Genomic DNA, 27,935 nt, shown 5'->3' on the forward strand with positions numbered 1-27,935 from the left:
GCTTGCATTTGTAGAACAAACAAGTATGACGATGAAAAAAGGTACAAATTTGGTATTAGTAAGTGAAATCATATTAGATATGTTGTGCTTTTATTAGAATTAAAATCTTAACTAATAATCCAAAATAGCATGGAAATAGTCTCTGCAGTCCAGCACGTCCATGGTAACCAAGACGCCTATCTTAGTTGGTCGTATTTGGCCACATTTTGGCCCATGTCTGTTTAAACCTTACCTATTCATGTGCTTGTTCAAGTGTCCTTTAATTGTTGTTATTGTGTCTGCCGCAGATGCTTCCTCTAGTAGCTCATTGCATATAGGCATCATCTGCTGTGTGAAGAAGTTGCCCTGAGGTCCATTTTAAATCTCACCTTAAACTTATGCTCTTTAGTTTTTGATTCCCTTTCCCTGCTGAAAAAAATGTGCACCCTACCTATGTCACTCATGGCTTTAGACACTCCAATATCCCCCAGACTCCTGCACTCCAATGTATGGAGTCCTAGTCAACCTAACCTCTCCCTATAACTCAGTTTGACCGGTCTTAGCAATATTGTTGTAAGTCTTTGCAATTTTTCTACTTGATTACATCTTTCCTATTGTAAAGTAACCAAAAATGTACACAATGCTGTAGGGGCAGATTCACCAACATCTTATACAACTGCATCGTAACATCCCAGCTCCTACACTCCATGCTGACTGATGAAAGCTAGTGTGCCAAAGCCTTTTTGCCACCCTGTCCAATTGTAATGCCATTTTCAGGAAACTTTTGCTGATTAACTCTTCTTATTCTTCTCTTTTCCTTCTGTACCTTTGACGTTTCCTTATTAAATGTGCATATGTCAGTTGGTTTATAAGTTTGAATTATATTTAATGAAACTGAAATGTGGCCATTTAGCATATTATCAAAGTAAATTTCTTCTCTGGATTGCAAAACAACTGATTTTGATATTGTGATTTTAGAATGTAGAGTAATATGCATAGGCCTAGGTCGTTTGGCCCATGTTGTGCCGAACTAATGATACTTAATTATATTAATCCCTTTTTCATGCACATGGTCCATATCCCTTCTTTTCATCTTATTCATGTGCCTTCCTGAAAGCGTTTAAAGTGCCACGATCAAATCTGCCTTCACTACCCTTGTATCTACCATTCTCTGCATAAAGAAAAAATACTAGCCCCACACATTTCCTTTGAACTTTCTCACCTTAAATATATGCCCTCTAGTATTGGACATTGCAATTCTGGGAAAACAATGCAGGTTTCCCCTGCCATCCGAAGGTAGAGCGTTCTTATGAAATGGTTTGTAAGCGGTAATGTCGTAAAGTGAAGAAGCAATTACCATTTATTTATGTGGGAAAAATTTGTGAGCGTTCGCAGATCCAAAAAATAACCTACCAAATCATGCCAAATAACACATAAAATCTAAAATAATAGTAACATATAGTAAAAGCAGGAATGATATGATAAATACACAGCCTATATAAAGTGGAAGTACTTTTCTACAATCATTGTTGCACTGTTCTCCATAGCTAAAATCTCACGCAAGCGCTCTTGGCAGAAACACTCTCTCCAGTAACCTTTAAGCTATGAAGCTGCCAGATCATACCAAATAACGCATAAAAATACACAGCCTATATAAAGTAGAAATAATGTATGTACAGTGTAGTATCACTTACCGGAATTGGGAAGACAGCACCGAGCACACTGATGATGGTGTGTTAGGCTGAATCGTCGGCGGCTGGGGTGGTGCAGTGGTCCCCAACCTCCGGTCAGCGGACCGATACCAATCCGCGGAGAATGCAGCGGTACAGTGGTAGCCGGGAGGCACCCAGCACATCTTTAAGGAAAAATGCCGAAATAAACAAGCTAATTGATTAGGTGTCGCCTGGCACGTAAATGTTGGCCCAGATCAGAGGCGACGCAATCAGCAATTGCCTCTGATCTGGGCTGACATTTACGTGCCGGACGGCACCCAATTAATTAGCTTGTTTATTTCAGCTTTTTTCTTAAGGTGTTGGGTGCGTCCCGGCTACCGCTGCATTCTCCGCAGCCGGGGGTTGGGGTGGTGGGACACTGGGGTGTCATCTCACCATCGTTTGTTTCCATCAGGGCAGGCAGGTCATCTTCTTCTATGTCTGCCTGCCTCGATGTCGAAGGTCGAGGTGCGTCGTCTGCTGTGGCTGATGTGGAAGGCTTGAAAAATGACAGTATGCTTGACTGCTTAGCCTCGCGCAATTTTCTATCATACAGTTCTTTGTAAGCACTCAAACCATCTTGCAAATGTACCCTAAAGCTATGTACCCTTTCAAAATTAAAGTCTTACTTTATCATTGCAGCGAAAATCTCACGCAATTGCTTCATGTTCAGTTCCTGGACGACTTCACTTTCGGTCCGTTCGCTACTGCATTCGGTTTCAATTGTTATCCTTTCCTCTTCCAATTGCATCAGCTCTTCATCTATCAGTTCTTGGTCATGGGATGCCAAAACCTCTTCAACATCATCTTCGTCAACTTCCGCTAGCCAAAACTCACTTTGTCCTTACTTCGTTCACCACGATCGAAACGCTTAATTATGTCTAGTTTTACGCTTGGTGTAACACCCTTACAAACTTTTTTAGGCTTTTCCGATACCTTAGAACTTATCTTGCTAACGGCTATTCCCAGGCACATGTTTAAGCAATGCTGGCTAGAATGCAGTTCCGGGGGAGGAGCTTGGCTGCTCGGGGCGCGTGCTGCCTTTTTTCCGTAACAGTGAAAACACCTTCTGTTAGCGAAAACAGGTAGCTAATGTAGGTCTTTCGTAACAGCAAGGTTTCATAAAGCAAACCTTCAAAAAGCGGGGGACACCTGTATCAGCTTCTTTGGTTGTCGTAATTTTGTAAATTTTGAATGAAACTTAAGATTCTTAGATATTAAGGAAATATTAGGGAGCCAACCAATATCTTATTGGATGGCAAAGCTAGCTTAAGGGCTGAATGGTCCACTCATGTTTTCATTTTTACACTTTCATCCATTTTATTTCAAGAATATTTTATAATTAGAAAATGGCTTCAGTGAAGACAATTATTTTTGAGAGCCACAGATATTAAGATGCTGATTAGTTGGCTAAGGCTCAAGGCTATAGGGGCTGTGAGCTCAAATGGCTGGCAAATTAACTTTTTCCATCTGAATTCACCTGTTGAACTCAACCAGTGTATTTTGTGAGCTTTGTCAAATTTGAGAGAATTTACTTGATTCTATATTAGTTTTACTATGTAACTAAATATGTAATACATAATCAAAAACCCATATTGCCTCAGAGAGAATGTATTTAAGTGCCTGGAGATCCAATTACCGTAAAGCTCGGGTAGATCATTATAAAAGTGAACTGTGTAGAAAACTAAAGGCTACTTGTTGCAAAGAAATAAAACATAGTTCTATTTTTTCTATATATGCATTGATATGCTGAGATTGAACCAAAAGTCTTATTTAAAAGAAAAGATTCACAAAGCTTTTTTTTAAATTGAGGATTAACTGACTTTTGCAGGCAAAGGAAACAATGAATTCTTGTGTAACAATTAGCCTTTATCACAGTATGAAGAGCGATGCTCTGGCAAATTCGGCTTATTTTTTTTATATCTATTGCAGTGTATACAAGTGAAAGTGGGATGCTGTTAATTGAATTAAAAAATTATAATGTGTAACTGAATGACATTGAAAGGTGGCTTATTTTGGCAAAATATTCTATGTGGCATGAGTTGAAAAGCTTGCATCTGAATATAGCAAAACTGCTTTTTTGGCTTCTCGGCTAGTTTGAACTGGAAATATCCAGTTTGGATTGGCTGCTGGCCATGTCAGATTTGTAATATGAGCTTCACTTCCTCTAAAGGAGTCTTTGTGCTGTGGGGGGGAAGGATAGAGGGGAGGACACACGTGACTGGCAGGAGTCTGCGGTTAGCCTGGGGAGAAAGGGTTCATGTTCTCAGCAGTGACTGTAGAAAGCCTGTCAGTTAACTTGCATATGTTGCTGCTGCCCCAATGAAGTGGAGCAGAATTGGAGAAAAGTGGTTGTGCTCTCTGGGAATGACTATAGCGATTAACTGTCTTTATGAGAGATTTCTAACAACTGTGCATATTATCCTTTAGGAAAACAATATAGGCTATTTTGAACCTCTTGAATTTTCTTTATATTGAGTATTATTAAGCAAAAATGTTGTGCACTTTAACTTATATAGCTTTTGGTGAAATCAAATGATGTAATATGTGTGTGCATTTCCATGGATTTGTTCCTGTTTTATTCCACAAAGTAGACTTGATTTTTATTATTCGGCTTCCTTTTATTAGCTCCTCATGGATCACTGCTTGGGGAAAATAGAGTTATTACTGTTGTGCTATTGCAATGACTAGTATTTGTTGTCTTGCCTATTCTTCTAGGAAGTTTCCGTGATTCCACTTCAGTTCTGTAGTTTCTGGGGGAGCCGTGCTTGGTAATGTTGGACCCGTAGGCTCTGCCACAGATGGAATAGATGAGGCTCTTAAGATGGGAGGTAGTTTTCTGCTTCGGTCATTGATTGAATTCACCCAAAATGTTCCTCTATTTGTGGCAGTTAGGTCCAGGAATTCTTTCTAGGTTGGTGGGGGTTGTCAAATTTTATTGAAGAAATTTAGAACATTATTGAATTGTTTCATCGCTCCATTTGGTAATCTTGCCAAGGTGGAGCTTGGAATGTTGTGCAGCTAGTTTCAGGAACCTGGCATCAGGCATGCAATTAATGTGCCCTGCCCTTCAGAGCCAATTGATTGTGATTAGCATTGTGAAACTGAGGATGTTGGCATGACTCACTTATCCTGCAGTTGATAACAAAAATTTTGCTTAACAGCATAGAGTACCTCTCCCAGTGCTTTGATGTGCTTACTGTATATAGTCTGTGTCTCAGTTATACAGGTGGCTAGAGATATTAATTTTCAAACACACTTTTCTTTAAATAGCTAAAGGCTGCAATAACATATTGCTAGCTGCGGTGAACTTCCTCATCATTGTCTGTGCCTCTGTTGGCAGATGGTTGGAAGATATAGGAACTGGTTCACATTTTCCAAGGTCTTGCAATGGATCTCTATAGTGTGAGTTGGAAGAGGACCTTTCTTTTGTCGATTGTTTGGGAGGTGGTGCACTTATTCGGCCTTAGTTTAGGGTCAGTAATATGCTTCAGTGAAGAAATTAACAAAGATTTGGAGCTTAGCGTGCAATTGTGCCTTGCAGGTATGCGTATGTGTGGTCCTGCTTTGAGGTTGGAATGACCTTTGAACTGGAGTGAAGTCAATGTAGATAAAACATTTACCCATTTATCCATTTACCCTATAGATTAGTTTCTCTGCAGCAGGAATGTTACGTACAAGGTTCAGTACTGCAGTGAGGAAGATAGTGAAAAGTGTCAGGGCAATGATATGGCTTTGCTTGACATCAGTCTGTACTTGGTGTGGGACTATTGTGGGCATTAGTTTAGACAGTGGATTGCTATTGTGTAAATGACAAATTTCTGTAGGGCGTCAAATTTCAGAGGAGTATATCATGGTCCCTTAGTTGATGGAGTTAAAGGATTTTCTGAGTTAAAAAGACCATATACATCATTTTATACCATGTTCTGCATTTCCCTTCCTGTTGCCTTGCAATGAAGTTGATGTCTGTCATGTCTCTCGATTGTCAGAAATCCAATCTGAAAATCAGGAGGCAATGCTACAGTCACTGGAAGGAAGAGCCGTATGATGATTTTGCTATAGTAGATGGCAGGGAGATGTAGTTACCTTGATCAGGTTTTATCTCATCTTGCAGATGGTCAAAGTTATGGCATTTCTGTTGTCCTCTGACATGAAAATCTCTTTTATCGCTGAAGTTCCTCCACCATGTTTCAAAACTTCAAAGCTTCTTTTTCATTGTTTATAGCTTTGTTGATTTTGGTCTTGAGTGGCCGTGAGCCTGAACAGTATAATTTGTTGTGAAGGTCGCGTGTCAAGAGCACTTGAGTCAAGAAAAGAATTGTGATTGAGAAGTTCCTCAAAGTACTCTTTTCCAGTGAACACCCTCTATCCTTGTGCTTTCCTCCATTTTTGGCTGTCAGGATGGGCTTTTGGGGGCTTGGACAAGATATGGTCTTGACAATATAGAAGGGCGATCATTAGTGACTTTCTGGATCCTTTGTTCATTCAGCTTTTGTTCTTTCGGTCACAAATTTCTGAAGGCACTTTGTTTAGGAGTACTTCATGTATGCTACAGTATTTTTGACCCACTATGGTGCATTTACAAATAAAATTAACTTGCCATGATAGATGATCTGCTTGTATCCAAAGTAATCTTCACAATGCTGTCCGAGATCCTATTTATTCTTGCTCTCTCCAACCATTGGAGTTAATTTGATGCCATGAATTAAACATCATTGGAATTATTTGTCGTTATAGCTTGTGGAGGAGTTGTGCTAACCTTCTACCAAATGTTTCCTGATACCAAATTAACAGAGGTTTCACATGATTGGAAGCATTATGCTGAAGTTCACTGATCAAAATTGGTGAATGAGCCCTTTAGTCTAATGAGGTTTGATTTATTACTTTTCACTTTATTTTCCTAAATTACAAAATTTACCTTTCACTTTCTTTTCGCTTTGTCTGCCTTGGCTTTTGTAGTTTTTAAAAAACTTTTTATGTAACAGAGCAAATTGCCTTTCCTCCATTTTCCATTTGCGGATCTCCAATTTAATAATGAACTTTTGGAGGATTAGGATTATCCTTTATCCACAGTAAACTGGAAGAGCAGTCTAGATTGGGATAAAAGTGAAAAATCTGCTGTTACATTTTAAAACTGTGTTCACTAGTATAAAATAAAACTTAAAATATCACCCCAGTAAAATGGTTACTGCGATGTAATATATATTTATATTAACCTGCTATTTCTTCTTTCTTTCTGTTTTTCATTGAAAAAAGCAAAATGCTTTGTGGCTGCATGAAGTGACTTTACATCTAAGGTGTGTAAATCATGCCATTTTGTCATATTTGTTTAGTATCTATATTTATATGTATGTATCTAATGGCACAATTTGTATGTGCCATTTGAATTCCTGTTTTTACAAATTTAAAAATATTTAAAATTCCAAGTTCATACCTATTATAGGAAGAGTCTGTACACTTAGCAATTCAGGGAAAGCTTTTTCCCCTCCATCATCAGATTTCTGAAACGTCATGAACACTTGCTCATTATTTCCCTTTTTGCACTATTTATTTATTTATTTAGCATTTTAGAGTAAATTTACATCCTTGCAGTGTACTACTGCCGCAAAACAAGTTGCACGTCATATATGACAATGATAATAAACCTGATTCTGATTCTGAACTTTATCATTTTAACTGTTCATTTTTGGCAAATGGACTGAGAGTTTGTCAGTTAAGATCCCCCCCCACCCATTTTTTAAGCTATCATTTTCCCCCCCCAGAACTTGAAATAAATCACTTTTATCATAACATGAAATGTATTCTTTACATATAAATACTGCTTGAAGATTTCACTCAGATTTGGAGCTGATAACTTGCCCCAGAGCCATGGTACTATCAGCTGAATTAGAATTAAAATTGCATTGTCCTGGATGTGCAGTGTGTCTGGAGGATTCTCAGCTATACAGATGGAATTTGTTTTAGTTTCTACCATTTTTGCATATGCATTCTGAATTATTTGAAGACTAAGCTAATGGATAAATTCCAGAAGCACTGCTGATGTAAGGCATCCAGACCATGTTAAAAAGTGAGCATTGTTAAAAGATTAAGTAAATTGTTCAGAGTTGGAAAGAGGTGAAAAATAAGGGAAAGGAAGAACAGAATATATGTATTTAACTTCAGGCAATTAACTGTTTTACCTGTATTTTGTTGACTGATGACAAAAATTTAAAGTTCCATCGTGTGAGACAGAATAAGAGACAGATAATGAGGGAGAGATACAAAAAGAGAGGGGTAAATTATCTCTTCATTCTCTTCTGACAGTTTAAAAAAATCTGAACTTTGAATGCAGAGTAAGTTAAAAGAAAAGTGAATCGTGGAGAAATTCTCACCTATATCAAGAGATTGCTAAGAACCATAGATGTTTGGTAGGTTGATGTGAACGAGCAGCATGGAGAGGAGAGTGGGTAGTGAGATTGAGCAGGTTATTTTGAGGGACATAATAGATATGGGCATTGAACAAAAGGGTAGAAGGCACAGTAGGACTATGTCATTGAGGACAGGCATGATTATTCGGCTGAGTTTAGAGAAGACCTGCTTAACCTACAGACCACCAACACAACCTGCTGCCTTTGGTGACTCAGTATCAATTTAAATGAAAAAGGAATCAAAATGTTAGTGCAAAGCAAAAAAGAATGGATAGATTAAAAAAGCAACATAAAGGCAGAAGGAAGTGGCAGTAATTCCATATCTACAGCATTATATAATTCAGCTGCCATCTTTGTGAAAATTTTGCAGTTTAATGATTTTCTGTTTTATTTTGGACTGTATAAATTATTGTACACAGAATGGAAACTGCCTGAACAAGCTGTTGCTAAAGGTGCTAAACAATGCACTTTCAGTAATTTCATTTGTAAATCAAAGAAATTGCTAATGTCCAGTTAATGCTAATGCTGTCTGTACACTGTGCACATAAACAAAACACTGGATATTTGGCACCTGAACTTAAGGCAGAAAATGCTGGCGTGATCAGTAGGTCAAAGAGCAGCTGTACAATATTTCAGGTAAATACTTTGTTCCATCAACACAGTATATTCTGTTTATTTTTTTAAAGTATAAAAATATCGGAGCACATTTTGCTCAGCTTCATGATCTGTGGTGTATTACGCTCTTCTTCCTCTTGTGACTTGGAACTCAACTCACCGCTGTAGAATCTTGGTTCAGTGCAGAGACTCTTCCATTACAAGCGACGATATAATGACTCTGATTGCCAAATAATCATAATAATTCAAAATGTTAGAATTATTTAAAAATAAAAGTATGGAAATTTAAAATTACAGATATTACTTGAAACAATTAAAATCATTTAATGTGATTAATAAATAGTTCAATTTACCTTTCGTTCTGAAGCAAATTTCTCCATTTTCATTTCAATGGGCCCAATGTATTTCTGCCAAGGTTAGCCTGGCACAGGTTCAAAGAAGAGATTTCTCAGCCCAAGAGCTAGAAAGTCAGCAAAAGCTGGCATTTTGCCAGACTGTTGGTGCAGCTCAAGTCTTTTGGGCTTGTAGTCCACTGAAAGCTAGCTAATAATAATAATACCAAACGTTTTCAGATTTATAAAGAGTAAAAGAGAGGTGAGAGTGAATATTGAACCCACTGAAAAATGACATTGGAGAGGTAGTAATTGTGGACCAAGCAAAATGGCAGAAGAACTTGATAATTATTCTGCTTCAGTCTTCACTGCGGAAGGCATTAGCAGTATGCCAGAGAAATTGAGAGTTTCGGGGCAGTAGTGTGTTTAGTTGCTATTACTAAGGAGGTATTTAGTAAACTGAAAGGTCTGAAGGTAGATCAGTCACCTAGACCAGATGGACTGCACTCCAGGATTCTGAAAGTGATAGCTGAAAAGAGTGTGAAGCCATTAGTAATGATCTTTCAAGAATCACTAGATTCTGGCATGGTTCTGGAGGACTGGACAATTGCAAATGTCACTCCACTCTTTAAGAAGGGAAGGAGGAAGAAGAAAGAAAGTTGTAGGCCAGTTAGTTTGACTACAGTGGTTGGCAAGATTCAAGAGTTCATTATTAAGGATGAGGTTTCAGGATACTTGGAGACACATGATAAAATGGCCAAAGTCCACGTACATGATTTCCTTAAGAGGAAATCTTTCCTGACAAATCTGTTGGAATTCTTTGAGGAAATAACAAACAAGATAGACAGTGGATGCTGTTTACTTGGACTTTCAGAAAGCCTTTGACAAAGTGCTGCACATGATGCTGCTTAACAAGATAAAAGCCCATGGTGTTACAGGAAAAATACTAGCAAAATTTACAGGAAAAAATGAAAGCCAAAGGGTGGGAATAAAGGGGTTGGATGCCGGCGAATTGTGGTGTTCTGCAGGTGTCAGTGTTGAAACCTGTTCTTTTCACATTATATGTTAACGATTTGGATGGCAGTATCAACCACTTTGTGGCTATGCTTGCAGATGATTTGCAGATAGGTGCAGGGGTGTGTGGTGTTGCGGAAGCAGGAAGTCTGCAGAAGGACTTAGACAGATCAGGAGAACGGGCAAAGAAGGGCAGATGGAACATAATGTAGAGAAATGCATGAACATGATAGAGGAATAAAGGCGTAGACTATTTTAATTGGTGAAATACAAAAATCAGGGGTGCAAAGAGACTTGTGAGTCCTCATGCAAGATTCCCTAAAAGTTAACTTGCAGGTTGAGTTGATGGTAAAGAAGGCAAATGTAATGTTAGCATTCATTTTGAGAGGACTAGAATATAAAGGCAAAGATGTAATGCTGAGGCTTTATAAGGCATTGGTCAGACTACACTTAGAGTATAGTGAGCAGTTTTGGGTCTCTTAGAAAAGATGTACTGGAATGGGAGAGGGTCCAGAGGAGGTTCATGAGAATAATTGCAAAAATGAAAGGGTTAATGTATGAGATGCAGTGGATAGCTCTGGGCCTGTATTTACTGAAGTTTGAAAAACTAAGCATGGATCTCATTGAAACCTGTCGAATATTGAAAGATCTAGATAGAGTGGATATGGAGAGGATGTTTCCTACCATGGGGTCTTGGACCAGAATGACGTCCAAATCTGTGGAATTTATTGCCACAGGTTGCTGTGGAGGCCAGGTCATTGGATATATTTAAAGTAAGGGTTGATAAGTTCTTGATGAGTCAGGGCATCAAAGGTTACAGGGAGAAGCCAGGACAGTGGTTTTGAGAGGGATAATAAATCAGCCATAATGGAATCGTAGACCAGACTCTATGGCCTGAATGACCTAATTCTGCTCATATGTCGTATGGTCTTATTGAAAAGTTGTGCTACAGTCTGCACTGGGTATGAAGCACATCTGTGGCAGATTTGGGCAGATCTCTGCAGATGATCTGACCCAATATAATGTTTCAAAACATTTAAATGTGAGTCTATATGTGAATTTAGATCAGGATGTTATGTCTGGATGTGCTGTTCCAATTGATTCCCAACCTTGTTTCATTTGAAAATTACTTTTCTTGATGTTGTAACTAGTTGTAATGAAGAGATGCTTCAATTGCACACTTTTTTTCTATCACACATAGTCTGATATAAATGTTTTATTTTGCATATAAAATGTTTTATTTTCTTTTGATGTGTGTAGAAAGTACATTTTCTCTGTCTTTCAGGTGAGACATTAAAAGGCACTGGGGGAGGGAGGGGGAAGAACAATGGCAGGTGACAAGTCCGTATATATCTCTCTACCAAAATCAAGATATTTATGTGTTCATTTATTTAATTGTTAATGATGGGGAAATCTGCACTAAAAAGAGACACTTGTTTTCTTTAATAATTCAAGAACTGAATATTTGTGTACTCAACGTGAGTAAGAAGAACTAGATGGTAGACACATATAGAAGTGGAGGATAAGATATTAGATATTTATATATCTTCTTCTTCTTCTTCTTCGGCAGTTGGCACCCAGCTTAATGGTGCATTACCGCCACCTGCTCCGGAGTGTGCAATGGACTTGCATTCCAAATTCCTTCACCCAATGGCACACATACCCTCCCATCTTTGGCCATCCTAGTACCCTATTCCTGCTTATTCATCATATCCTGTAAAAAAAAATATACAAACATTTGTGTGTGTGTGTATATATTCTCTCTCTCGCTCTCTCTCTCTCTCACACATGTTTATATGTGAACAAGGTACTTGCACTTAGATATGAAGAGAGGTTCTAGAGGTTGCAGTTTGGAATGAAGAATAGGAATGTGACTTTGTATACTTTTCAAAATAGAATTTGGAATAAAAATAGAATATATTATTTACTCTGCTTGTGTGCTGCAGTACATGTTTCTAATGAAAGCCCTTGTATGTATTGTTCAAATTCTTACCTATCTTCTTCCTTTAAATTTGGCATGGTATTGAAAGAGATATCAAAGTTACAAAAGGTATTTGGCCAAACATCTGTCTTTGTACTTTTGGACTCATTCCCTGTCTTTGTCACATTTGATCACTCTATCCAACAATCCTGTTTTATCCTTGGCTCTCCTCTCTTATTATAGCCAGTGAATCACTTGTAAAATTTCTCTTCCTTCACCCTATTCCCATCAACAAACATTTGACCCTTTTCCTATAGTTTTATCATTTGTCTACCAGTGATGGCTCAAAATACATGAGGCTTTTTCATGTATATGTAAGATCCAATACCATCTCTCATACTCCAATCTGAACTGCTTGAGTGTCCCATGGTTTTCATATTGTAGTATTGGATAAGCAAAAATTTACAACAGCTGCATGAGAGTCTTTGGTTCTCTGCTTAAATTCCACTTAGCAAGACCACCATTCCAGCTCAAAGAAATCATCAAAATTTGAACCAGTTTCACATTTTCCATTTATATTTGACTTGGTGTGGAGATTCTATGCTAGCAGTTTTGGTTCATCTGCTTCTAAAAAGTCCTATCCATGCCTTGGTTACTTCTAAGCTGTTCCCTTACGGTTAATGTGGATTGTTTTAAATAAATTTTTTTTTACTGCATAAGATTAGGCTCTGCAAAATAACAGTCACTTTTTTTTTACTAAACACTGGTTAGTTTGATCTTTGACAGATGTTTGTTGGGTTACCTTTGTATATCTCTGTTTGGAATTTTGTCCTTAATTTGTCCCATGGTGGTGCTTGGGGACCTACATTAACTTCAGCTCTGAGTATACCTCAATTTTAAAGCATTCCGTGGTCCGTCTGCTCAGGTATGAGATTAAATATTAAATTCACTTCAGTTGCAATGCAAGTTAGACCTCCTGAATCACCCAGTTAAAATTCAACCCGTACCGTACAATACAGCAATGGTGTGTTGGATATTTCTCGATTTACCACCACTCCTCTTTCTCAAAGATTATTGTGCATCACACAATAGTAATAAAAATCCATTTTTGTTTTGTTTCAGACTATTAACTATCCTGTGCATTTTTAGATAAGAAATTTCCAAATTTATATTCCATACAACAATAATTGAAGTATTTAATTGCACATAAAACAGTAAATAGATTAGCTTTTTGTACATTCTGGAAGATATAAACAAATAATCATGTTCCAAATATTAATCATTTAATGTGTATGTTTATTTTCAATTTAATTTTAGAAACAATTCAATAATTGCAATTTTTTCTCAATTGAATTGTGTTTTAAGTAGTCTTATAAGTTTCACATTGTATCTTGACTTGAAGAGGATAAGCTTTTGTTAAGTATACTTTAACTGCAATTTCCTAGCCTTGTGATTGTGCCTGAACAAGACTCGGCTTTTGTTGGATTAGGGCAAAAATAGGAGAAAAATATTTTTGAAACAAATTTGAGAACTATTGCTGTTCGATTAGTTAGACTATTTTAAGAAAAATATATAGATAGTGTTTTAGTTGTTACTATCTTGAAAAGCTCCCATTCACTGATTTTGTTGCTCCCCATAGCATCACTCTGAAGATGGACCTGTATATACAGAATAACATCGGTATGGTATTTTTTTCAAGATGAACATTTGGCTATGCATCTGTAACTCAACTAGACTGCTTACTTCTACCAAGCTAGTATCAACTATGTTGACATCTTTATTGTTGTCACTGTTGACTCTAGGAATGATTACAGTATACTTTGTGGGGTATGTGGATGAGGAGGGGGCAGGTGGCAACGGTTTAGAATTAATCAAAAAATTATTATGTATCATACACTAGTGTCCCATCCATAAACCTTTTAAATAAATTGCTGAACTGTATTTCATCCCTTTGCCCTTTTAAATTACCATGTTTTACACTACAGATCTATATTTAAGACTAGGCAGTACTAATGTAAAATATGGCAAAAATGAATCTAATGAATGACTACTTGCTACCCAGTAAAGTGCCAGGTCTTCACAGATGATGTTGCTGCTAATCAAACCACAAATGTACTGTCCTTTCTTATAAATAAAGTAATTTTTTCACTCTTTTTTTGTTTATCACTTAAAACAAAATTCCCTGATTAATATTCTTAGAAATTTTTGCCAGGTTCTTGAAGACTGCGAAAGTATAAAGAAGAGTTTACTGTATTCTATTTCACTAAATAAACAGGCTCACTTAAATTTTCTTAGCTGTGCCTGCTTTAACTTGCATCGCATGTCATTCACCTATCACATTTCTATTTGCAGAGTAGCCTTTGCTCCAAGTTCAACAGTGCCTCAGTTTTATTGTTCATGTCTTTGTTTAAGGGCTCTCCATATCCTCACTCCTTCCAATCTTCTTCCTCCTATTATTAATATCTTGTGTTTCTCTGATACTAGTCATTCTGTTACTGATAATCCACATTCCTGCTCTGTTACCCAAATGTCGGGGTTTCCCCTTCCTAAACATCTCTCTTCACCCTTCATGCTTTCTTGAAATCTCTTTGACTAAGCCGTTGATCCTCTGTTGTTATATCTTCTGTGGTTAAGACCTAGCTGGTAATTGACAATGCTTCTGTAAATTGCTCCTATATTTTGTTGTAACCGTGAATTGTTTTTATTTTAGTACTTGAAAACAGTATCTCAGGCGAAAGTATAATTTGCTCTGCTCTCTTACCTTTGTGCACCATCTAGCTCCAATGCCAATATTTAGCGCTGGTTGAGCAATGCTATATTTAATCTACATCTACATTTACATTTTATATTGTATATTTACATCTATATTTAGATGTCTAAAGCTGTTCTTGACATAGAGGAGGTTTACTTACCTTACATGTTTAACAGTTTTTTTTCTTGAAAGTAGATATTATAATTGCTGTGAATTTTCTCAAATAAACAGTGCCAGAAATAAGTGGTTTACTGTAGAGGATATCAGATGCATGGCATTCCAAGGCAATTTGCCTGGTTGCTTTATATTTTTCCCATCTTTGCTTGTGTATTCATCTAACTTTTCCTTTAATGTATCTTTTCAAGACCTTGCATTTCCAGTGATCCTATTGTCACATTGTTAGGTACATGCTAATATTTGATGTGTGTGTATTTGAGAAATTCCTAGAGTATAAATTGATGCATGGTGTAATTCTGGTTTATTTTGAGGACTTTATTTATGTTTGTATTAGAGATGCCTCTGACAGACCAGCCATGTTCTCCCATGGTATTATTCAGGTAAAATGTTTCCTGCAGGAAATTGTGGATTGAACATTGAATACGGGAATACAGTGTTGTAGATCATGTTGGATGTGGATGATTGTTAAAGTTTATTGAACATCCTTCAAATATAATTTGGGTAGTAACTTGCATGATGTAAAGAAACATAGTGGCATGGTGGGAAATGGAGCTTTTGGCATAATTTGTGTCAGAACCAGCCTGTTCTGCTGAAAAGCTGAAAACTCATGACATTAACTCAGTTTTCCCTCTGCTGACTCTGCCCGACCTATTTGGTGTTTCCAGTTTCTAACATCTGCATGGTTCTGTGACTAACAGTTCCAGTGGGGTTTTATTTCCCCCTTTCCTCAGATTTCATTCAGCTCCCTTAATTTATTACTCTTCTAAACTCAACTTTAACAGACATTTGTTGCCCTCTCAGCTGACAGACCACTTGCATATTTAGTCTTGTTTGGTTTCCACCCTGTTGTCACATTCCCTACGCCTATCCCCCTTCTCTGTAAAAATGCAAGAACTAGTCCTTCTTTGGTCTGTTTGATCATTGGTTGATGTTTGGAGGATCAACTTGGTCAGCATTCTCTTTCTAGAATTGTGGAATTTTGAGTCCATTAACCTTGTGATCTCTTGGAAATTAATCATAGGATCTTTTTAGAAATAAAACCCGTCTTGTAGAGCTGTGCATAAAGCAAAAAAAAAACTTTTTAAAAAAAGTATAGATCAAAGAAGTTTTTGCTTGAAGACTGATCAATATTTTTATTGTTCTGTTTAATCTTTCAGTTTTTTTTATTATGCATATGTGAAGTATGGATACTCTTTTTAATTTAAGAAGCCATGTAGTGGAAATTATTTACTTCACTGGACTGGATCACTGTATTGATTGTTCAGGAGATCGGGCAACCAGGAATGATAAGACAGTGAAACTTTTGTACTACATTGGCCCTTTGGTCCACAAAGTCTGCTGACCATGATACCAATTTATCATGATCTAATCCCATCTGCCTACACATATGCCTTCATTCCTTGCCTGTTCACATGCTTGCCCATGTGCCTCTGAAATGTTGCTGTCGTACCTATTTACTAAACTTTCTGGGTTGTAAAGCCGACTGTGTTTATGTTATAATGATTATTGGTGAAGTGCAAAAGTCTTAGGCACATGCAGTGCCTATAAAAAGTATCCCCCCCACCCACCCTGGAAGTCTTCATGTTTTACTGTTTTGAACCACAGTGGATTTACTTTGGCTTTCTTTTTCACGCTGGTCAACAGAAAAAGACTCGTGTCAAAGTGAAAACAGATTAATTACAAATATGAAACGTAAAATAATTGATTGCATAAGTATTCGCCCCCTTCATGTCAGTATTTAGTAGATGTACCTTTGGCAGCAATTACAGCCTTGAGTCTACGTGATACATCTCTATCAGCTTTGCACATTTGGAACTGCAATTTTCCCATTCTTCTTTATAAAACTGCTCAATCTGTATCAGATTGTATGGGCATTGTGAGTGAACAGTCCCTTTCAAGTCTAGCCACAAATTCTCAATTGGATTGTGGTCTGAACTCTGACTTGGCCACTTTAGGACATTAACTTTGTTGTTTTAAAGCCATTCCTCTGTAGTTTTGATTTCATGCTTGGGGGTCATCGTCTTGCTGAAAAACAAAACAGTTTTCTTCAACCGCATCAGGTTTTCCTCCAAGATTTCCTTGTATTTTGCTGCATTGGTTTTACCCTCTATCTTCACAAGCCTTCCAAGGCCTGCTGCAGTGAAGCATCCCCTTAGCATGATGCAGCCAGCACCATGCTTCACAGTAGGGATGGTGTGTTTTTGATTATGTGCAATGTTTGGCTTATGCCAAACATAGCGTTTAGTGTGATGCCCAAAAAGCTCAATTTTTGTTTCATGAGACCACAGAATCTCCTGCCAGCGGATTTCAAAGTCACCTACATGCCTTCTGGCAAACTCTAGCCAAGATTTCATATGAGTTGCTTTCTCTTTGCCTCTCTCCCATAAAGTTGCGACTGGTGAAACACCTGGGCAACAGTTGTATGCGTAGTCTCTCCCATCTCAGCCATTGAAGCTTGTAACTCCTCCTGAGTTGTCATAGGTCTCTTGGTGGCCCCTCTCATTAGTCCCCTTCTTGCATTGTCACTCAGTTTTCAAGGTTGGCCTGAACTAGGCAGATTTACAGCTGTGCCGTAGTCTTTCCATTTCTTGATGTCGTGAAAGGATATTTAGTGACTTGGAAATTTTCTTGTATCCATCTCCTGACGTGCTTTTCAATAACCTTTTCACGAAGTTGCTTGGAGTGTTCTTTTGACTTTGTGGTGTAGATTTTGCCAGGATACTGACTCACTAGTTGGACCTTCCAGATACAGGTGCATTTTTACTACAGTCAATTGAAACACCTTGACTGCACACAGGTCTTCAAAAACAGATTTCCATTTAAATAATTATGTGACTTGTAAAACCAGTTGGCTGCACCATTGATGATTTGTTGTGTCATATTAGCGGGGCGGGAATACTTAGGCAATTAATTATTTTGTTTTTATATTTTGTAACTAATTTAGGCCGCTTTGTAGAAATCTCTTTTCACTTTGACATGGAAGAGTCCTTTACTGTTGATCAGTGTCAAAAAAGCCAAATTAAATCTGCTGAAAACCTCCGGGGTATGAATACTTTTTATAGGCACTGTATATGCCAAGACTTTTTGCACAGTACTGCATTTGTCAACATGGAGCAGAGAGCACATTTGAAGGTCTGGCAGGAGCAAAGGATGTTGAGAATGGCAATGATGGAGTGCTGCGGGAGGGGTGTGGGACAGGTGGCAGAGGAGTGCCGGGGCGGGAGGTGGCATGGGTGTAGGCACACTCAGCCCCGAGACACCAGGCAAGGTCTTTTGATTCTAAACAGTTGGTTTACTGATCATTACAGAGTGTCTCTGGCGCTTCCTGCTCCTTCCCTCTCCCTTCCCCTTTTCCTAACGACGATTCCCTTCTTCCTGCTCCCTTCCCGTTCTCATCAACAACAGTAATCTGTATCAGAATCAGGTTTATCATTACTCCATTTGTCATGAAATTTGTTGTTTTTTTTGGCAGTTGCAGTACAGGGCAATACATAAAATTACTACAGTACTCTGCAAAATTCTTAGGCTCCTTAGCTATATTTTGCACAGTGTGGAATATGTGTTATGAAATGCATTACGACCCTTTGTTTTATAATGTAAACAGATTTACCACTTTGTCTTAATGAAAAATAAAGAAGATATCTTGTTCCCTTTCAGTGAATTCTTAAAATGAAACCAAACTGGTTTTGACATAATACTAATAAATAAACAAGAATATAATAATTTCTTTCAGCTTAGAAGCTTATGGAGCACAGACTATCCCAATGGAGATTTTAATTGTGCTTTTGCTTATGAGGCAGTCTGTTATATTGAATCAATATTGTTAAGTGAATTGTACTGTATTTGTAATAAAATTAGTTTGAGGATTACAGCTTAAGGAGATCAAGTTTCAAAAATTTAGAACTATAGCAGCAGCAGATGTGGATTAAAAAAAAGTGTTTCAGCTAGATAAATTGGTTGTAATTTTTTTCCCAGTTTTTAATGTATGGTGGCTGTTAAATATCTAAAATTTTAATCAGCTGTTATGTAGATATTTTAAAAGTTAACAGGTAGACATAGGTTAAGGCATCACAGTAAAAGTAATGAGTAACTATGAATTGAGTGTTTCTAAATGAAATAAATATTGAAGTAAGCATTCTTAAAACCAGAAGAGTGTAGAACAATTCCTATCTTATGGAGCCTATTGTATGATGAGGTGTACAAAATTTGAATAATTTCTGGCTTGATGCCACTGTACTTAACACAAAATGTCAGTTGCTGCTGACTTTTATAGCTCTGCTAAGAAATAATCTTTTGGCTGGGTTAGGTATCAGCAGCCTGATGTGATGTGACCTTGCAGCTACTTTGAGTATAATATGACAGCGCTGCTGGAAATTGATGACTACCATTCAGTGAAGTACAGAGTTGAATTGTATGTGTAATCATGCAATTTCTTGTTTTTTTTTAAACTTGTATGTATGCATGTCAGACAATATAAATTCATAGCAGATAACTTTACACATTATTTTAATCTATGAGGACACTGGTCATTTGGAATACATGAAATCCACTCAACATTAGTCAAGCAGATAGTTGAAGAGCATGCAGTCCACAAAATTTTGAAACGATTTAAATGTCCAAATATTGAAATATTGCATCATCCGGGAGTAAATGTAGGCAGACATATATTTATAAGAACATACTTCCTGATTTTCTTTCATGTCTTCTACAGAGAAAAGTGCAGTTGACTTCTAATTCCAATTTCTTGCCTCTGGTACATTAAGAACTTTAATTCACTTGAAAATTTGGTAACAAGAAGAGGTAGCAAGTTTCAGTAGCTAATTCTTACAGATTCTCGTGTGAACATTCAAGTCAACAATTTTTGAAACATTATTCAGTACTTATGTTTTCAGAATGATGTTAGATAATGTGTTATTTTATTTGGTGTTAGTAATTAATTAGACTTGTTAATAGCAGTACAGAAATTAGTCTTCATACTTAGCATCAAACACTGTGGGACCTCATAATTTTGCTAGGCTGATTGCCTTATCTGCATGTCTGATTTACATCTGTGGTTTTAAAACAATCAGACAAACAGATGAGACACAAAGTGGCTAAAAAATTAATACAAAAGTATAGAAATAAAAATAGGAATGTTTCAGAAATAATCAGAAGATCGGGCAGGAATTTTGATGAGAAGTAATTGATCTGTTTCTGTCTCCACAGATGCAGGGTTTTCTGATCCATTTCAAATTTTTAGCATCAGCAGTATTTTTGGTTATCAAAGAAGAAATATTCTTTTGTCCCCATGAAATTTGCTGCTTCCATAAGCTATGTACATTTTCTGATGGTTTCCAAATCTCAGGATTCACCTAAGGGATGATGTGTAATCCTTGAATTTGAAAGTTTAAGTCAGGAGTTCTCAACCTGGGACCCATGGGCCCTTGCTTAATGGTATTGGTCTGTGGCTTAAAAGGTTGGGAACTCCTGAACTAGGTCATTTGTCTTAATTTCACACCATATCATTAATGCATCATCCATATACCCTCTTCCATCCATCCTCAAGTGTGCAAGTTTATCCCATGTTGTATTCTTTTCTGAGGACTTGGGTTTTGCCCAACCTAATTGCGTTTGAAACTGTTGAGGTGAACTGGTCATTTGTACCACTGCAGTCTTTTTGGTACAGATACTCACATAGTGAAGTTGGGCAAGGAAATCCAGGATTTAGAACTGGCAGCGGTGTAGAAATAGAGGTACATTTCCAAGTCAGGATGTTGCATGACTTGGAGGGGAACCTGCAGGTGTGGTGCTCTCATGCATCAGTCTATGCATATTTTGAACAGAAAAGAAATGGAATGACACTACCCACCTAATAACCTCCAATTCACCTGTACAGAGAGTCGCCACAGATCATGTAAGATAAGTCTTTTGGAGAGTGAGCCCTCAAAAAGCATCTGGCCCAATGGAGTCCTGCCACATACTTGGATTATGTGCTGATCAGACATTGGGGTTGTTTGCAGTCATTTTTAATGTCTCCCTACTTAAATTTGAGATTCTCACCTGCTTTAAGAAGACCACTATTATATTGGTACTTAAGAAAAGTTAGATAACGTGCCTTGACGACTACTACCCAGTGGCTCTGACATCCACAGTCATGAAGTGCTTCAAGAAGCTAGTGATGGCGTAACTCCAGTTTCCAGCCAGACTCTGCAATATGCCTACCACAAAAAAAAAGTCCACAGCACATACCATCTCCTTGGCCCTCTGGAATATCTGGATAGTAAAGGCACCTATGTTAGACTACAGCTCAGCCTTCAATACCATAATTCCAAGGAAACTCATCTCCAAACTCCTAGATCTCAGATTTGACATCCCCCTTTGCAACTGGATCTTTAACTTGTTGGCGAATGGACCATGATCAATAAGGACATGCAGTAACATGTCCGGCACAATTATCCTCAACTCTGATGCTCAACCAGGTTGTGTCCTCAGCCCCCTACTGTACTCCCTATACACTCACAGCTGTAGTGGCAGATTCATCTCTACACATCTACAAGCTTGCAGATGGCACCAATGTAATGGACTGAATCTTAAATAATGATGAGTCAGAGTACTGGAAGGAGAAAGCCTAGTGGCGTTGTGTCATGACAATGATTTTCCCCTCATTGTCATCAAAACAAAAGAGCTGGTCATTTGCTTCAAGGGGAAAGGGGTGCACATGCTCCTGTTTACATCAACTGTGTTGAGAGTTTTAAGTTCTAGAAGTGAACATTACCAATAGCCTTATCTACTCCAACCATATAGACCCATATCCAAGAAAGTACAGCCACGCCTCTAATTCCTTAGAAAGCTAAAGAATTTTGGCATATCCCTGTTGACTTCTCAACATTTTTATAGATACACCATAGAAAGCATCGAATTCAGATGCATCAGGGTTTGGTATGGCAATTGGACTGGCCGAGACTACAATAAACTAACTTCAGGGAGTTATGGATGCAGCTCAACACATTATGGAAAACAGCTTACCCTTCATAGATAGCATCTGTCTACACTTCTTATTGCCTTGGTAAAGTAGCCAGCACAATCATAGGCACGACCTATCTCTGTTTTCACTCTGCCCACTAGGCAAAACTAAAAAAGCCTGAAAGCATGCACCAGCAGGCTGTAGGAAAGCTTCTGTCCTGCTGTTTCATGACTATTGAATTATCTCTGTGTACAATAAGATGAACTCTATTGACCTCAGAATCTACTTCATCGTGGCATTCAGATCCTTAGTTGTTTTTGTCTATTGTCTTTAGTCCATGTTTAAAACCTAATTGTTATGAGATCTAGAGCCAGATGATTCTACTGGTTATTCATACAAAATGCTGGAGGAACCCAGCAAGCCAGGCAGCATATATGGAGGGGAATAAATAGCCAACATTTGTTCCCCTCCATGAGTGCTGCCTCACTTGATGAGTTTCTCCAGCATTTTGTGTGTTTTACTGAAGTTTTCTGCAGAGTCTTTTGTGCTTATGATCCATTGGTGGCTACCTGCCCCTTGATAGCACAGTTGGTAATAGTTTCCATCAGTTCCTGATCATTGAGAGTAGATAGATTGATTGAACAGTCGTTGGTCTTTTTGGGTTTGTTTTGCATTTTGAAACTTAATTGTGCTTACCCTGTGTACATTGAGTCTATAAGTTTTTATTTAATGCTTGCGCTTATCAGCTTTTTGAAGATTTTTCCACTCGACTAATGCTAAGTTGAGTTATAGATTATAAGGCTTTCTTTAATATATCAATCTTTTAAAAAAATTAGAACTTGGTCACTGAGATGTAAATCTGATTGCTTATAAAGTGCTGTAGCCGGAGATATCACATCATTAACACATATGGTTAAACTGATGGGAATTCATATGTTGTGCTGCTCTGTTATTTTGTATACCTTGAATACAATTTAGTATTTGTAGAGAGACATGATAATACCCTGCTGAGTACTTAATGTATAAAGACATTTTACTGATTGAATAAAATTGCTGTGAAAGGCAGCAAGCCTTACTATAAAAGAATGTTTTTTTCCTAATAATGCATTAAAAAAATTGTTACACTGTAAATTGATGTGCATTCATGTTAACCTGAGCAAAGTTTTCTAACCACTCATTGTTGCTGCCATGCTAGTCTTGATTATAAGAGCTAGTCTAGTGTCTCAATTACAGCTTTTTATTTTGGGGGAATAATAAAGTCTCTTCCATAGCAACAGGATTGAGATTGTAGGATAGATATAAATAAGTTGGATGTTGTTTATTCTGCAGCTGAAATAAGAAAATGCTTATATTTTCCAGGACACATTTGGTTAAATCTAATCAGCAGCTTTTTCTTTTCACAGTAGTGATTCAAGCAGCAGCTCCAGTGACGAGTCTCCAGCAAGATCCGTTCAGTCTGCTGCAGTACCTGCACCACCAGTTCAACTCCCAACACCTGTGGAAAAGGATGAACCACGCAAGAGTTATGGAATCAAGGTCCAAAATTTGCCAGTCCGTTCTACTGGTGAGTAAGCACATCATTTGAAAAGTTTAATCCAGCTAGAAGTCATATTCTAGTAGATATTTGATAAGTTCAAAGAAATTGTCTGGTAATTGTTACGTACCCTGTAACTGGGTTGCCAAACCAGCAGAAATGGATCACTCAGTTGGAGTCTGGAGTACTAGAACTAAGAAAGTTTTATTAAAGAAACAAGCAACACAGTAATCGAAAGGATAATAAATGCAACAGTTCAGCGATGATTAACACACATGTGCACAGAATTAAGATAACAGCATCAATCAAGCTCTATCGTTGTCTAGGGGTAAATGACCAAATTTCAAAGTGACTCAAAGTTCAGTCCAGTTTAGTAGCTCAGTTCGCAGTAATCGTTGCCATGGCGATGGACAACGTTGGGGAAGAGAGAGATAGAACAGGAACAACTGATCATTCAGACACTGCTTCACTCACAGACCAGCGAGATGGCTCACAAGCAGCTTTTGGGCGGGTCCTTGGTGATGTCACCTGAGGTCACCGACTGTGACCCCTCCTCCAGATGCGGTCGATCGTCTGCAGTGAACCCGGCACCCAGGCAAGGGCGGACACACACCGGGTTCCCGCTGATCGTACCTTTCCACCCTGTGCGTTGTCCGGTACTTCTCACCAACTCGTGAGAGGCGTACCGCTTCCAGGGTCTCGTTACCTCGGGTGGCGTGTGTGTTCTGCCTTAGCAAACCGGTCCCTTTTTATCCCCCTGCTGGGGTATCGCCTGTCCATCACTTCAAACAGTTCAAGGTGCAAAGGGGGGAGCCGCTCCAGACAGCTCTCTCTCCCCCGTCCCTTCATTACACATCTCCAGACGCTGCTCCATTGTTCCTTATCTCTCCTTCCCCTGAGGGCAGGTGGCAGACCATTTGCTGATGTCACTGATGCTAACCCAGGCCAGCAAACATCTTAATTTTATGTTTATTCTCGTCACATAATCTTATCACAAAGTTGTCGCTGCAAGAAAGAAACACAGAATTTGGAGGTTTAAATCATTGGCGTCTCAATTTGGTTTAAATTAGCAGATGACAATTTTTTTGTGTTTAATTTGATTTCTTTATTTTGTTGCGGGATATTTGTAAGTTAGCATGTCATTGTAAGTTACTTCAGGTGTTCAGGTCAGTTCAGTTAGGAGCTGAGGAGGTTGAGGAGAATAAACTGGGTATTTCTACAATTTCTTGTAGAGATTGAGATAAAGAAAAACATGTCCAATGTGCAGCAGTCTTCTGTGATCAAATACATAAAAACAAAAAATAAACTAAGCATAATTCTTTTAAAAAATGTTCTTCATTATGTACCAGACTTTGCTCTAATAGGAGCAGATTTGCTTTATAACACTTTAAGACATAGGAGCAAACCCTGGGTTGTAGTACCTGAGTGGCATATCCCACAAACTGATGGCGCAGATCCTGGCAGTTGATAGACAAACACACACACGCAATCCAGCTTGTCATTCCACCAGTCAAACACTGGGGAGCAACACTAAAGGGAGAGGCCAGCCCCCAACCGAACATGGATGACACGCTACACCGCCTCAGATGCCTCCTCTCCTGGACTGCAGCAGCAGGCAAACCCGCAGATTGAGGCCTACACCTCGATACAACTGAGGCATTTACATTATCAGTGTTCAACAGGGTCAAACACCTTTGGTTGACCCTAAGAGGCTGCTGCGCCTAAGCACGCCGCCATCTTACTGGAAGAACCCATTATCCGTATCTGATACTAAAATACCCATGTTATGGATAGAAAAAATAGACCTTATTTCCTGCTCCTCCTCTTTGTCACTGCCAAAATTATTTCTGTGAACATGAGGTAGGAGTGGGTGATTACCAAATAATCTGCTAATATTAAATGTGGGAGGTACACATGAAAATGGCCATTTGTACATATACTAAAAGCCTGTGCAGTTGTACCCCAGCAAATAATAAATCTCTTCAAATGGGAAGGAAAAACAATTAGGAGGAAGAGTGAGGGGAAAGGGAGCATTGGGTACTAACTTAAGCACTCTTCAGAAAAATGTGCTTGTTTATTTTTTACCTCAATCTATTCACTTTATTGAGCCTAACAAAAACACTGAAAGCATGTGTGGAGGAGGCAAACTCAGACGTTACCTGGATTTGATAATATATCAGTGCTAAAAGCTTAGAACTCCAAACTTGATGGTTATCACATGGTTAATTACTGTGTTTTAATTTCACAGCCCATAGTTAATTGGTTTCTTAATATTGTATCTCCTTTTAAAGGGAAGTTTTAACTCTGAAATGCTAATATTGGGATTTTTTTTATTATTACAGCATTTCTTGAAGCTGTTGAAATTATAAATATTGGTGTCTCAGTCATGTATAGTAGTTAGAATCTGAACTAGAAATAACTCTGGCATCCATTTTTATAAAATAGGAGAATTTAATACAAGTTTAGTTTAGGGATGCCGTCTTGCGGCATAATTTATATAAAAATTACTAATAAAATTTATTTTTTTATTGATCCTCATTGTAACGTAATTTTTTGTATTTTTCTACGTGCTAGTAATATTATTGAAAAGGATGGCACAGATCTAGATTAAAATTGAGCAAAGCCTTGCCATTATAATTACTGGATACAAGTAGCAGGTCAAATTCTCTCTTAGTCCAACTTCCCCTCCATTGATTTTGCAGGGGATATTATGTTTGTCTGCTGACTGCAGCATGGCCAGTGCTTTCCATACTTTCAGATCATTTTGGTAGCTCTCATCTGAGAATCTCTGAAAACCAGGATTGTCTATCATTTCAGATCAGAAGAGCATACTAGATGTAAGCACTTGTAAAATTGAAGTTTCTGTTGAATACTAATTAAGCTAAAGAAAAGTGATACTTTGCATCATATGAACAGCGTTGTATTGAAAATATTTATTTTTGCATTTAGACACAAGCCTTAAAGATGGTCTATTTCACGAATTTAAGAAGTATGGGAAGGTAACATCTGTGCAGATCCACGGTGCATCCGAAGAGCGCTATGGCCTTGTTTTCTTTCGACAACAAGAAGATCAAGAGAAGGCTATGAATGCATCTAAGGGGAAGTTATTTTTTGGCATGCAGATTGAAGTCACTGCCTGGACTGGTCCAGGTAGGTGTATACTGAGCAGCACTGAGTTTTGAGAGAGCATAGTTATATCAAAGGCTTTATCGAAGCAAGGAACAATTGTGCTTTGGATTAGTTTATTACATAGAAACTCTACTGCCCTTGCAGTGCGTGTGTACAAACCTAGGCAAGGAGTTAAACACTTTCTCAGAAGTCACCCAAGCCAGAGATTTTTTTCAGGGTTTTTAATGAGGACAAGCTTGTAAAACTGCATTAAGTTAAGTACATTTGAGATTCAATACAGAATCGTCACACGCCTGAGTATACTAACACTATCAGTTATTCTCATGATCAGTGAAAATACAAGGTAACATACATGCAACATTCTGTAACTATGCTGTTTAGATCAGAGTGAATTTGTAGCTTAATAGTGATAAACGATGAACATAATATTTTCTTCAAAGTCCATCTGTTTACTAATATTAAGAAAGCTTAGCATTCACAGAATATCACAGTTTCAAGGGCAAATAAAGAGTGATTGGAGATGGATGTCTTTCTATCATGTGTGGTTCAGGTCGAAATCCAAATTAACCTGCGTAGGATATGATGTGAAAAACAGCTTACGAACAGGAAGTGATGTTCATACAAAACAAACAATGCTTCTTGAGGCCAGAACAAGAACCATAGTACATTGCCTGTAACCTTGATGCAGAGATGAAAGGTGCACAAGCTCAACTCAAGTAAATTAACTGACTTCCCAGTCTGTGTCCTGTTAAGGGCCTATTCTTGGTCATAAAGAAAGAAAACCAGAAGTTGCCCATTCAGGCTTTTCTCAGTTCTGCTATTCAATAAGATTATGGATCATCTTTTGCCTGAAAATCACTTTTCACTAAAAATTCATGTCCCCTAATTCTACTTGTGTACAAAAATCTAGCAATCTCTATCTTGAATGTGATTAGGTCCCCACAACCTGCTTGAATAGAAAATTCAAAAGACGTAGTACCCTCTGGATTAAGACGTTGGTTCTCACTTCTTTCTTGCTCCTTATTTTAAAACTGACCCCTCATTTTAAACATTTTGGCTTGGAAGCAATGGTTTGTGTAAGTCTCATTTGTGTATAGTTTGTTTCACTGAGAAATTCTACAACACAGTGCTCCTCAAAGTGGATCTCTGTACACCCTTCACTAGTGGGTTGCTGGTTCCTGGTCTATCTTTAAATGAAAATTATTGATTGGCCAGTGTGGGTGGAAGTGTAGAGGCACTAGTCAACTGGAATCTGTAGTCAAAGCATTTTCACTTAACTATGGATTCTGTAATAATTGCTTTTGATAGGATTTCTTTGCACTAAAAATTAATGCAGATTCAGATTCATTTATCATGTATACATTAAATAACGTGTACATCACTTGTACAGTGAAATATGTCATTTGCATTAATAACTAAA

At 37.9% G+C, this 27,935-nt stretch overlaps 1 protein-coding gene across 1 annotated transcript in view; it reads left to right on the forward strand.

Moving 5' to 3' along the window:
• Positions 1-27,935, forward strand: part of spen (spen family transcriptional repressor) — an 88,218-nt gene that overhangs the window by 31,158 nt on the left and 29,125 nt on the right. The window contains exons 4-5 of the mRNA XM_063033291.1: positions 23,256-23,416; positions 26,336-26,536. Coding sequence (XP_062889361.1) covers positions 23,256-23,416; positions 26,336-26,536 — 362 coding nt within the window. The remainder of the gene's footprint in view (positions 1-23,255; positions 23,417-26,335; positions 26,537-27,935) is intronic.

Source organism: Mobula hypostoma, chromosome 25 (genome assembly GCF_963921235.1).
Source record: "Mobula hypostoma chromosome 25, sMobHyp1.1, whole genome shotgun sequence".
In the NCBI taxonomy this organism is placed as follows: Eukaryota; Metazoa; Chordata; class Chondrichthyes; order Myliobatiformes; family Myliobatidae; genus Mobula; species Mobula hypostoma.